The 12686-nt window shown below is 55.0% G+C and overlaps 1 protein-coding gene across 1 annotated transcript; it reads left to right on the forward strand.

The window, feature by feature from the left end:
• The first annotated feature begins 1931 nt into the window (after nucleotides 1–1931).
• Nucleotides 1932–4363, forward strand: CHLNCDRAFT_59792 (phosphatase PP1). Its single transcript, XM_005843826.1, has 9 exons — nucleotides 1932–1987; nucleotides 2336–2425; nucleotides 2532–2616; nucleotides 2770–2915; nucleotides 3152–3322; nucleotides 3432–3569; nucleotides 3649–3753; nucleotides 3846–3980; nucleotides 4055–4363. Exons 1-9 carry the CDS (start codon nucleotides 1985–1987, stop codon nucleotides 4130–4132), a joined length of 951 nt encoding a protein of 316 aa, XP_005843888.1. The 5' UTR covers nucleotides 1932–1984; the 3' UTR covers nucleotides 4133–4363.
• The last annotated feature ends 8323 nt before the right edge of the window (nucleotides 4364–12686 follow it).

The raw sequence follows: 12686 nt of genomic DNA on the forward strand, positions 1-12686 counted from the left end.
TGCAGCTGCCACTGTCCAAGCATGCCTATTCTCCGGCTGATGGCAGGGGCAACCCTTGTAGGTGCGGCACGGAGACTGCGTGTTCTACGGCACCTTAGCCTGTAGCAATGCTGCTGAAGGGTAGCGTAAGCATGTAGTCCAATTTGCCATGCCCTGCCGCCCATGAAACTTGCAGCATCCAGGACTCTGTCAGTGCACTCGCCATGCATCCGCAGCGCCCACTTGTGGCTGCGGTGCTGGGTAAGTCGAGTACAGTTTGCTGGCCATGGACGACGAGCACGGCCTGGAATGGTGTTTAAGCCACGATCATGAGCTTATCTGCAGGGTGTGGCGGTGTCTTCTTGTTGGAGCTGCAGACTCTGCAAGCCGTGCAAATGTGGGTCCCATCTCACATTCAAATCCTGCAAGGTGACTGCTGCCGTGCTTGCCTTTGTGTCACCTCTGTTCTGCTCTGCAACTGCTTTTCGTGTTTCGACACGCTTGCAGGCGGTGCTGCAAAAGTTCTGGCCTTCAGCCCAGATGGCACAGTTCTTGCAGTCGGCTCAACAGCAGGCTGCCCAGGTGAGCTGTCGTGAATCGAGCAACGGGCACAGCGTCCAGAGCATCGCCGCTAACGGTGTGTATCAGTCACCTGCTGCAGTTTTGCTTGTTAACCCTGCATCACGACAGACCTTATCAGCGTTGCCACCGTGTTCAGAAGATGGCAGTGCAGTGCCACTCCAACGCCTTGCTTTTCTGGCGGATGGAGTCCATCTGGTAAGCGCATGGGGGATGGGCAGCGCATAGGGAGTGAGTGGGTTACCAGCACCTACTCTTGGATACCTCGCTGCCCCATCAACCGTGGATCTGTTGCATTGTGCCAACTGCGCTCCATCAAAATATGTTGATGCAGGCTGTGCAATGGGGCTCCGGCGTCGCTGTCTACAGCTTGCTGAATGGCAGCTTGAGTTGGGCCTGTGCGCTGCCCAACAACCTGCTGGCGGCAGATGCCACCTCGGCGCGACTTGCAATAAGCACCCTCGGGGGCAGGCTGGCCTTTTTTGATGCCCATGGGCCAGCTGACGAGGGTGTGGGACTGCTCCGCGGCCTGCAATCTCAAGGCGCACAGTTCATGGACGCCGCAAAGCTGCGCGGTCATGTGCGTCGCTCTGCTGTGTGCTCCCTGGCATGGGCTGCCCAATTGTAGTGACCCTCCGTGTGGAGCTGTCTCCCCCTTGTCCGCGCTGCAGGACGCGGTTGAGAGCACGCTCGTGGTGTTGAACGAGATGCAGCAGTTTGCAGCCTGTGTTCCGTCGCTGCCGCCTCCTGCTGCTGGTGGTAGCTCTCCTCAGCGCAGCACAGCTCTGGCTCGTGCTGCGCCGTTGGAATGTGACGTACTGCAAGTCCGGCCCTGGCACACAGCAGACAGTGCGGTGGCGGCAGGCTTCCAAAGCACGGCATCGCACTTGCTGGCCACGGCGACGGAGCTTTGCCCACTGTCACTGGAGCGGCTTTTGTTGGCTTGAAGCCGGGCTAGCCCCCAAATGTTGCGATCTGGATTGTAGCTTCCTCAACACAGGGCAAGGGTGAGCCAGTCACCAGCGCCGCAGGAGATCTCAGCCGTTTTGCGCCGGCGCTGCTGCTGCGCCGTCCTGTTTGTCGCTCTCAGCTTCAGACCCAACGATGTCTTTGCGGGAACGGGAGACCTGAGAGCCTGGCGTTTGCCACTGATGCTGGTGCCAAAGCCTCAGCAAGTAATTCATATTACAATATGCCGGGTGGCGGACAGTGCACTGAAGTGTACCCGATTCCAGCGCGACCACATTCTCCATGTTCCATGATGCACACGGGAGCCAGGGGCTTGAACCCCCGTTTCCTCCCAGTACGGCCGAAGTACAAATCACGCTCTCGCGTATTCTCTTCTTCTTGTTCTGCTGCTCCTGTTTGCTCCCCCCAAAGTTCCCGCAGAGAAGAACGCGCAGCCCCGGGCTGGCGGGGTCGAGAGATGGTAAGTCTTTCGCTGCACACATCCTTGAGGCCTGCCGAGCCTCAGCCTCAAGGATGGGAGCCTCACCTTTTCGCCGCCGATCGCATCCACCCCTCCTACGCTTGGTGGCCCGCGCTTGGCAAGCATTCGGCGCTTTGGCCGACTTGTCGCTGTTGCCTCTTGGCGTTGCTCTGCCTTAATCCCCAACACCTGCACTTGTACCCGGCGCAAATTGCGCTTGCGGCCTGGCCGGCCGCCGCTGGTGGGACCCAGCCGTCGAACGGTTTTTGGCGCCACTCATGGTTTCTCAGCAGCAGCCCTCTCCCTGGATCATCTGTCGCATGGCATGTTGTGCTTGGGATCGTGCAGGACGATGCCCTCATTGAAGACATCATTGACCGCCTGTTGGATGTGCGGACAGGGCGGCCGGGCAAGCAGGTGGCACTGTCGGAAACCGAGGTGTGTTCGGCCCCGGCCCTGGCGGCGCACACGACTGGCGCTCCCCTCTCGTTGGCTTCGCTGTTGTGCCCAAAGCAGAGCATAGCCTCTATGCCCTCGAGTGCAGATCCGGCAGCTGTGCCTCACAGCCAAGGAGATTTTTATGAGCCAGCCCAACCTGCTGGAGCTGGAGGCGCCTATAAAAATCTGCGGTAAGATCTGGCATGCTCGACAGACCCTGCCCCATACGTGTATGCACTGCACAGCCTGGCTCTGGTATACTATACTGGAGCCAAGGCTGTCAGCCCAGGCGCACCTGTGCAGGTGCGGCACCGACCACCCGGTGCCCTGCATGCGCACTGCAGGCGACATTCATGGCCAGTACTCTGACCTCCTGCGGCTGTTTGAATATGGCGGCTTCCCCCCTGAAGCCAACTACCTGTTCCTGGGCGACTATGTGGACCGGGGCAAGCAGAGCTTGGAGACCATCTGCCTTCTGCTGGCTTACAAGGTTGAGGGGGACAAATTATGTCGGGCCAGTGCTTGCGGTGCTGGCCGCTTTTGCGCGGTGCATCACAAGGGGGAAGAAGCGGTGTGGCAGATTTGCATGCCTGCAACCTTTGACCCATCCGTCCATCCACCTTTTCCTTCCTCACAACTGCTTTGCCCTCCTCCCCTGCTGCTGCTGAGTTGGTGCTGAGCTCAACTACGCACCATTTATTACACCACATGCGCTTGCGCCTGCAGATCAAGTACCCCGAAAACTTCTTCCTGCTGCGCGGCAACCATGAGTGCGCATCCATCAACAGGATTTACGGCTTTTATGATGAGTGCAAGCGGCGGTACAACATCAGGCTCTGGAAGACATTCACAGACTGTTTCAACTGCCTGCCTGTGGCTGCGCTGGTAGATGAAAAGGTGCGCTAGGGGCACCCTCTGGCCGCCGCCGGCATCTGAGAGGAAATGTGCGCAGCCTGCCTGGTGCTCCACTGCAAGCCAATGCACCAGCGATGCCCCGATGGCGCAGATCTTGTGCATGCATGGCGGCCTGTCCCCGGAGCTCAAGTCATTGGAGCAGATCAAGCGGATCCCGCGTCCGACAGATGTGCCAGACACCGGGCTGCTGTGCGACCTACTGTGGGCTGACCCGGACAAGGATGTGCAGGCCAGTGCAACTCGTGCCAGAGGAGAAAGAATGCATGGTCTGCCACCCCAAACTCTATGCAGTGCCTCTCTTTATGCAGGGATGGGGAGAAAATGACCGCGGTGTGAGCTATACATTTGGGCCCGACAGTGTCACAGAGTTTCTGCAGAAGCATGACCTAGATCTGATCTGCCGTGCGCACCAGGTGATTGCCTGGGTTATTCGACCGACATATCTGTCGGTGATTTCTCATCAGACCATGGCAATGGAAGTTGTGCAAGTGACTCATGCAAGCAGGTTGTGGAGGAGGGGTACGAGTTCTTTGCCCGGCGCCAGCTGGTCACAATTTTCAGCGCTCCTAACTATTGTGGGGAGTTCGATAATGCTGGCGCCATGATGAGTGTGGACGACACGCTCATGTGTTCATTCCAGGTGAGCATTGGAAGAAGATGCTTGATGTCAAAGCTAGCCTACTTAGCTGCATTATCATGTCTGGTTTGGCGCAGATTCTGAAGCCGGCAGAAAAGAAGCACAAGTACATGTATGCCATGAACCCGCGGCCGGCGACACCGCCGCGGGCGTAATGTAGATGCGGCCCTTGGAACCGCTGACACAGCAACGGGAGGCGACGCCTCGCCTGCCTCTTTGATGCACCCGTTCAAGAATGCCGCGACGCGCCCCGCCCCGCCCCGCCCGATGTGCTGCTTGCTGTGCCGTTGGCTGCTATGATTTCACTCATCACCCGCTTGGTGCGCTGGTGTTCAACATGCACTGGCGGAGAGCAGTTACTGCTGTGCTCGTAACAAGGCCCGAACTTGGGGAGATACTGCAACTGAGCGCACATGGCATTTACGAGCAGGCAGGTCGCACTCGCGGCGCTGCGCAATTTCCCTCCAAAGAATCCACGCGCCGAAGAAAAAGAAGAGAATACGCGGACCGCGCGATGCGTAATTCGTGCTGGGAGGAAACGGGGGTACCAGCCCCGGTTGTGCCGATCATGTTTCCGCACACACGGGGGGGAACCGTCTCACCAATGAGGCGCAAAGAGACTGCCGGTACGCAGCATATGTACCGCGGTGCGACACGTTGAATCCTCTTCGCCCTGTCGCAGCTGCATTCATTCGCTCGAGCGATCGGATGCATCATGGAATCCCGCGATTCCGAGTCGCTCAGTCGCCAGCTGAACCTTGATGACCTCGCGGCGCGTGATACACCTCTCTTTCGCCGCGTCGAGATACTTTCTGTTTTGAAGGAACGTTTCGACACTCTTGTTGCAAGCCAACTGAGCCAATCGCACGTGACGCTGGTTTTGCCCGCGTTGTGCGAGGTAAGACCATGTGCAGTTCAACCAAACTTTCGCGATTACATTTACAACGTGTTTGTTTATTACAATTAACAACGTAATTGTTGATATTACAATTAACAACGTAATTGTTGATATTACAATTAACAACGTAATTGTTGATATTACAATTAACAACGTAATTGTTGATTTGCAGTTGTTAACAGCTGTGCCTCCCCAGTTGGACCAGATCACAAATGGTCCTGAGAGTAAACTTAGGAACACAGCTATCGAGTTGCTTGGGCGTCTTGTGGTATGTATCTAGTGATAGGTCCAATTGCAAGCGCGTAATACGGAATGGGTAAGAAAACGTGAAATGAATTTGTATTGCAGGTTGCTGATTTGCCTCGACAGCTCATCCCAGGCCTCATGTCTTCTTGTCATAACATCCTGGCATTCGACTGCGAAGAAAATGGCATGATATCACAACGCATATTGTTTGAAGTTCACAAGACCTACAAGCAGGCTCTTGAAGAGCAAAGCAAGCCTTTCTTCAACTGGCTTGAACAGGTGAGGGTGGTCCCCATTTTACAGTTATACGCTGGTATCTTCATTTGATTTTCCATTCTGGATACTACTCACGATTGATTTGTTATGTTGCAGTTGTACAGCAACCTTCCCCAGGAGTATTTGAGCAGCCTGGAGGCTGGTAGAGAATCAACACGCATACCAGCAGATCGGTCTTTCAAGCTGGCATCAGAGGTGGCTCTCATGATCGTGTTTCTTTTTCAGTGCTACCCCCGACGTCTGCAAGAGCATGCTGGCTCTCTTCTTCCTCTCATGGTCAAGGTGAATTTGGCAATTGATTCATAACACTATAGTGGCATTCATTGCAACGCCGTTGTTTTGTGTGTCTGCAACTGACCTTTCTCAAATTCTTCTCCTACGGACTATGGGTGGTACAGGTTGCCTCGATAACTGGTCCCTCACTGGCTGATGTCGCACAAAGCAGGATGTCTCTGTACAACGACTTCCGTATGGCGCAAATCAAATCCCTCGCCTTCCTCACAGTCATTGCCCGGAGTCAAAACCTGCAGCCATTGATGCATCCGCATAAGGATGCGATCTGCAGCGCAATTGTGCGTGTTATGCAGACAGTGCCAAACGTTTTGACTACTCGTAAGGAACTCCTGATTGCGCTGCGGAATATCCTGCCGACACCCTTCAGGTTTGCCTCCGTTATTTGATTTTTTGAAATAATCAACCCTGAGTTTAGGAAAAAAAGCCGAGTTCAGACTTGGCTTTTTCATTCTTGTCATGTTTGCCAATTGATTGTCGTTGCAGAAGCAGCCTGCACCACCAAATGGATGTTCTTCTGGATGAGCAAGTGTTGCTGGGCACGAGGTATGTTCCAACAAACCGATTCATTTTGCAAACGATTCATTTTGCAGGTAGTACGGTAAAATGAACAAAAAAACAAGGTTTGCTTCATTGTTTGCAGCCGAACTTGTGTCGAAGGACTTCGCCCGCTGGCGTACTCAACACTGGCTGAGCTGGTGGCCAGCTGCAAGTCGGAGCTCAGCTTTGAGCAGTTGGCCAGGGTGGTGCACATCTTCACTCGGTACGGTCAGCTCCACGTTCTTATCTGTCTGTTGTTATGTTTGAGTGAAAACATGAGTCAGGAATTATGTGTGCTGGCTGATGTCTGGAGCATTGCAGCAAACAGGGGAGCTTCAGGTCAGCAGCATTCACAACAACGTTTGCACCCCCAACACAACAATGTAGGATTGCGCATGACTGCACAATGCCAGCAGCATTACAAAGCACCAGCCTGCGCCTTCTGTACAATCTGATTGAGACCATTTTTCAGCGCCGCTCTGATGTCCGCACATCAGAGTTGTATCGCGGCCTACTGTCAAGTGTACTCGAATGCTTTGTTCGAAAATTGGGGTCGTTGAGAGCACAGGTCTCGCGCATCATCAAGTGAGTTGCCCAACCTTTTCCTTAACCTGCATGCATCCACGCATTTCCCTTCTTGCCTGTAACCCCAATTCTGTCCTTTGGACCTTGCACTTGTTTACAGGGACGGGCCAAGAGATGCGAGTCACAGCAGTGTTCCAGAGCAGCCAGACTCTGCAAAAAACACAAAGGAGTCGGATGGCCAAAAGTCTGAAACCTCAGCACCAGTATTGCCTCCACGGGTATGCAGATTCAACTGCTTCTTCGATAGCAAGGCATAGCACGGGCTCATGTGCATGTGTGCCTCTCTGCAGGCTGAGCCATTTCCCGTGGTGCTGCCAGTGCTGGCAACAACAGCACATGATAAGGAGGTGTCCGAGTTTCGCAGCCTGCTGCAAACCGTGTTCTCCTGCCTCAAGTCAGTGCTCTATTGCATGGTGGCATTCCACACAAATAGAGGCCTACAGGCACCGGTGCGCAACCCGCCATAGCCTTCTGGCTTTTCATTCCACGTACACAGTTTCAACCGGTTGTTCGCTAGTCGCAGCCAATTTGATAGCGGCGGGGTAGGCACGTTTCTCAATGGCTCACCAACTCTCCTGTGATGCAGCTATCTTTCCCCGTGAAAACCTGGAGTGTCCGTGCTGGTGACGTGCGCATTGTCAGTCGTCTCGTCACATTTGGCCTTCCTGCCTTAGCATTTTATGAGGCCATGCCACACCCAAGTGTCGACATGCGAGAGCAATTTGCAGACCTGTTCACCGTCTTGCAGGTTTGTTGGGGTTTGTCATTGTGAGTGGGATGGATGGAGTTCGGGCAGCTGTGCGCAGGCCAAGCTCAGGCCATGCCTGCAATGTGCATGTTCCCTGCTGCCTCCAGGATGGCCGTGATTTTGCGGATGTCATGTCACCAAAACTGTCTTTCATCTTTAATATGGCATCCGGCAATTCTTACTACTTGCATGCCATCCAACATCTGGTGGAAGGAGATACAGGTAAGCCTGGGGGGCACACACTGCGATTACGTTTTGCGGGGGTGACCTTGCATGGTGCATGGTAAACTGATGCAGTTAATTGTGCAGCAGCAGCCTGCCCGCACACCAAGCTCCTGTTTCAGTGTTTTCCTTGCAGCGGCTCGATCTGGCGTTAATCGCTACATGATCGCCCTGCTCCTTCAGTTCTTGGTAGCAGAAAAGAAATTGGAGGCATTGCAGGTGGGCAATGCTTTTGCTGTGTTGTTTGCACGGCTAACCAGCTGTGCATTATGATATAGAGCGGCTGAAATGATTGCTTGGTGCATGGTTGCAGGACCTTGAGGCCAAACACGGGCAACTAGTCGTTCAAGTCATGGAGATGTGCTTCGCCATGCTGCCGCGCTTACAGCTGCTGGATGTGCAGGTGGGGTTGATTGTTGCCAGAAACACCTTCTTGATGTTCTGGCTTTGCCTCCACATTGCTATGACCTTTGAAGCCGCTGGATTTTGCAGAAATCACAGCAGCTTGCGCAGCTGGGCATTCCGGTGGCTGAACGTGTCCTGCTGCCTCACATCCTGGACATCACCAAAGCCCTGCTGGGTGGACTTTCCTGGGAAGGCACTCGACGGGAGGTGCGCCTACATGGCGGACCGCATGCGGTCGTTTTTTCTTGCGGATCGCATGTTGTAAGGCATGCTGCTGAGAGGGGTGCCTGCCGTTCGATTTGCGTCTTTCTTGCACACTAGTGCTACCAGGTTGTGGACTCTTGCAGGTGTGCATGCGTCTGCTGCGGTCACTGTTCTACAACATGGCCCTGGGCAAGTTTCTGGACGTACAGGCGGCTTTTGGCGCATCGGGATTGCATGCTAAATTGGTGGATGCGTCGCTGGAACTGCTGCGTGGGCCAGCCACAACACCAGTGCAGGTACTCGGCCCGGCTGCAGCAGTTGCCTGTGTGTTGGTGGTATGTAGTAAAAATGTCAGTCCTGTATTGCTTGCCCTCGGGGCAGGGCCAACAAAGGGCTTGCTCACGTCTTACCCTACCTGCAGGAGGAGCTGGCGGCAGAGCTTTGCTTGTTGACCCCTGCGCGGCTCGAGCACCTCATTCCTCCGATGCCACGCATGATGCATGCCGTTCTATGTGCGCTTCGGGGCACAGACCAAAGCGTGGCAGTGGCATTGAAGGTATGGTGCAGCTGCAGGAGGGTGAAGAGCGTGTTGTGCTTTTGAGCATCTATCCCTAAAGCAGTGTACCTTGCTGCCTGCACATCCTGGGGGGTCATTGATTCAACCAAGGTTCCCTGCTGTAGGTTTTGGATTTGTGGGTTGATTCATTCAATCCCGAGTTTATTGAGCGCAGCATGGCAGGTGTCATACGCGATCTGATGCTGGCTTTGTGGGCACACATTCAGCCCCACCCTTACCCCCACGGCACCAAAGTATGCGTCTCTGCTGCCTGCCTCTTCCAGGAAGCGCGGTTTAATAGCCTGCATAACATTCACCTGTTTTGCGGGATTCTGGTCTGCTTTTTCCCCAACCACAGGTAGCTGAGATCATGGGCAAGCTTGGCGGCAGGTCTCGCCAGTGGCTGTTGGAGGGGCTGAGCAATGACTACAAACCCATCCCAGAGTATGGTCTACGCATCATCTTGGCCTTCTCCCCACGTACCTCATTCCTTGTGCCTTTGGATCGCTGTGTCCAGTTTGGTGCAGCTGCCATCAAGCAGGGTAGGTCCCTGGCAGCTTGCATTAGTCGCACGCCTGAGCCCTCGGTGGCAACAAGCTTGCGCTCACAGTGGGGGGCCTTCATTCATTTTCTCCCACGCCCCACCTGTGCAGCCCCTTCTCCCCATCAGCAGCAGAATGCTGTTCGCCTCGTCCATGTGTGCTTGTCCACTCTCATGAAGGCTGGGCTTCCAAAGCCAGCTGCCATGGAAAGCAGCTTAGTGTTCACTGCCCTGCAGGAGTGCTTACTGCAAGGTGAATTACGCTGGGGATTACATTGCCGATGCTGGACGCTGCCCCCCCAGGCTGATTTTGTTGCAAATGCACTGCCCGCATTGGTGGTTGTGTGCAGGGGTTGCTCCGCCAACTGAAGGCGGCGACGGCTGGTCATCACAGCTTGGGGTTAAAACCAAGAAGCAGCACACCGCTGAGCATCAGGTGAAGCGCAGAGTGGGCCCTCACTGTCCGTGCCCATTGCTGGTGCCGTTTGATGGCGCAGTCGCATTTCTGTTGGCGCAGCCCCACTCATGGTTGTCTTGCACTTCTTGCTCTTCTGCTCTCTTGATCTACAGATGCTGGTGTCCCTGCTCGTCACCACCATGGCATCGTCCACCCTCAGCGGAGCTGAGGATTTTGCATTCAGCACCTGTCGGCATTTCGCGCTGCTTTTGGCCTCTGGTTGGGGTCGGGCGCAGCCCCCCGTGCTCCCACCTTCCTCAAAATATACTTCCTACCCCGTGCTAGACGGTGTGCCTGCAACGGTGGCGGCTCTGAAACATCTGCATCCCCAAGCAATCTTGGAGGCATTCCAAGAGGTGAGCTGTTTGACATTTTATGCCAGAGGGACACGCTGTTGCTGCACTCCTGTCAGATGTGCCGTGCTGGTTGCTTCACAGGGGTTTGCTTTGGCGCGAAAGGAGGACCGCCGTGCGGTTCTGAATTGCCTGGCGATTTTCTTGGATGCACTTGACGTGATAACTACTGCACAGCGTACCTTGGGCGTGTGGTCTTTGAGCGCGCTCTTCCCCGACCAGCCTGCCAGCAGATTGGCTGCAGCAAACGTGGAGGACAAGACAACAGCCCCAGGCGAGTATCTTAACAGCGCTGCCGATAATGTGATCTTGAACCCCAATGTGGCCCACATTTGTTTTGGCATTTGGGAAGCTGGCCAGTGCTTTGTCGGCATTTGATGCCATTTTTGTGATACCCACACGCAAGTTTTTCTTTGCGAGCAGATGCCGCGCAGGTCGACCACTATGGAACCATTGTCACTGACCTAGCAGCGCGAGCTGTGCACTGCTGCTACGGGGGTTACTGGCCCTCCCGCCTGGGGGGCATCGCAGCGCTCAACCGCCTGGTCCCGCGCCTCCCCCCATCTGCCCTGCCACACCTGGCACCAGTGGCTGCCAAGGCAGTCTTTGCAGTGCTGCGCATTTTGCCAGAGCACTCTATCGAGGAGCAGGAATTGGGCGCCGTGCTGCAGTTGACTTTGCAGCGCTGCGGGGCAACTGGCACTTCGATGGGTGGCACACAGCGGCAGCCCGTGCAAAAGTGTCATGAAGGCAGTGTTCCCTCGCAGCCAGACACCGACAGTGCTGTGGTGGCAGACCTCGCTTCTCCCTGCACCAGCCCTATACCGCCCAATTCAACAGTCGGAAGCAGCAGGCTTGATGAGCAGGCTATGCCTGCACTGCTGAAGCAGATGATGGAGATATTTGTTCAGCAGCTCTTGAGCAGCCGCAGCAGTTTGGCAGCACGGACTGTGGCATCTGGCGGACTTCAGGTATAGCTGATCATGCTGGGTTGACTAACAGCAGTATGTTCAGCTCTGTTCACCCAATCGGAGTTGTTACTCATGCTCACCCAGGTTCACTGTTCATGGCATTTGCAGGCCATTGCAGCCAGTCGGGACACTTCAGTTGCTGAGCTTTTGAAGCCAATCACAAAAGCTTCCGATAACATCCTGGACAGGCGCCTGCTCCCTATTCGCAGTATCACTGCACAGGTAGAATGGTGACTGATGAGGGGGTGGGGGTGGGGTGCAGCTCACTTGCCTTCACCCATCCACCGGGATATGCATAGTACTTACTTCACCTTTGCAAACGCAAACACGTGCGTCCGCAGGCGAACCATGCACACAGTGTTGCATTCATACTGTATACATGCTCCAATGAGGTGGCGCTCCGTGCTGAGCCTGTCGTCTACATTGCTGACACCTGCGCTGCCATGGAAATGAGTGATGCTGCTATCAGCGCCACTGCCAGTTTCCGAGGGGCGCCAGTGCGAACCGAGGCCATTGTTCGCCTTCGTACTGCTTGCCTGCAAGTGCTTTCCGCAGCGATTGGGTGGCAGGCCTTCAGGTGTGGTGCGGCATGGCCACCATGGTTCTTTGGATGCGCTTCCAAGCACCGCGGTGTATGGGAGCTCGTGATTCCCTGCACATTTGACAATGTATGACAGCACCCATCGACTGCCTGCATCTCTAGCGCAGGGATGCTGATTCTATCTCAACACGAGCTGGAGCACAGGTCGCAGATGCAGCTGGCGAAGGTGGCACCATCAAGTTGGCTAAGTTGCGAGAGAGGCTACTTAAGGCAAGTTGCTGCACATGGGTGATGCATGTTTTGTGTCAAATGCAGCCTTTTGGGGGCTTTAAATAGATATCCTGGTAAACCTGCTCCACCATATGTGCTGCCCCTCTCCCACCTCATGCCTCGGTCTCCTTGGCTCCAGGTTCTCATCATGGAGCTGGGCAGCGCACATGATGCAATCGTGCAAGTGGCCAAGTCTGGTGTCTTGCTGGCTCTTGAGCATAACATGCTCCCCAAGCCCATCTTGCAGGAGGCTTTGAGGTGCATGCATGGGCCGCGCAGTTCATTGAATGTTCAGTGCATGTTCAAACTTGATCACGGCATCTTTACATGTATTTGAACTATGGATATCTGCAGGCCCATTCTTACGGACCTGGCTTTCTACAACCGGATCAACCTGCGCCTCCTGCGGCACCTGCATCGCTTGCTGGTGCGTATGTCAAGGGAGCGGGAGGGGATGCTGGGTGGATGGGGCTCACAGTCGGTAGCCACCTTGGCCTGGGAAAGTGTACTTGGCCTGGGAAGGTGTAAATTTAATCCGCATCGGGTGCATGTGGGTGCAGGACTTGTTATCTGGTCAATTCAACGTCACCCTGGGGGACAAGCTT

Source organism: Chlorella variabilis, assembly GCF_000147415.1.
Source record: "Chlorella variabilis unplaced genomic scaffold CHLNCscaffold_26, whole genome shotgun sequence".
Lineage (NCBI taxonomy): Eukaryota > Viridiplantae > Chlorophyta > Trebouxiophyceae > Chlorellales > Chlorellaceae > Chlorella > Chlorella variabilis.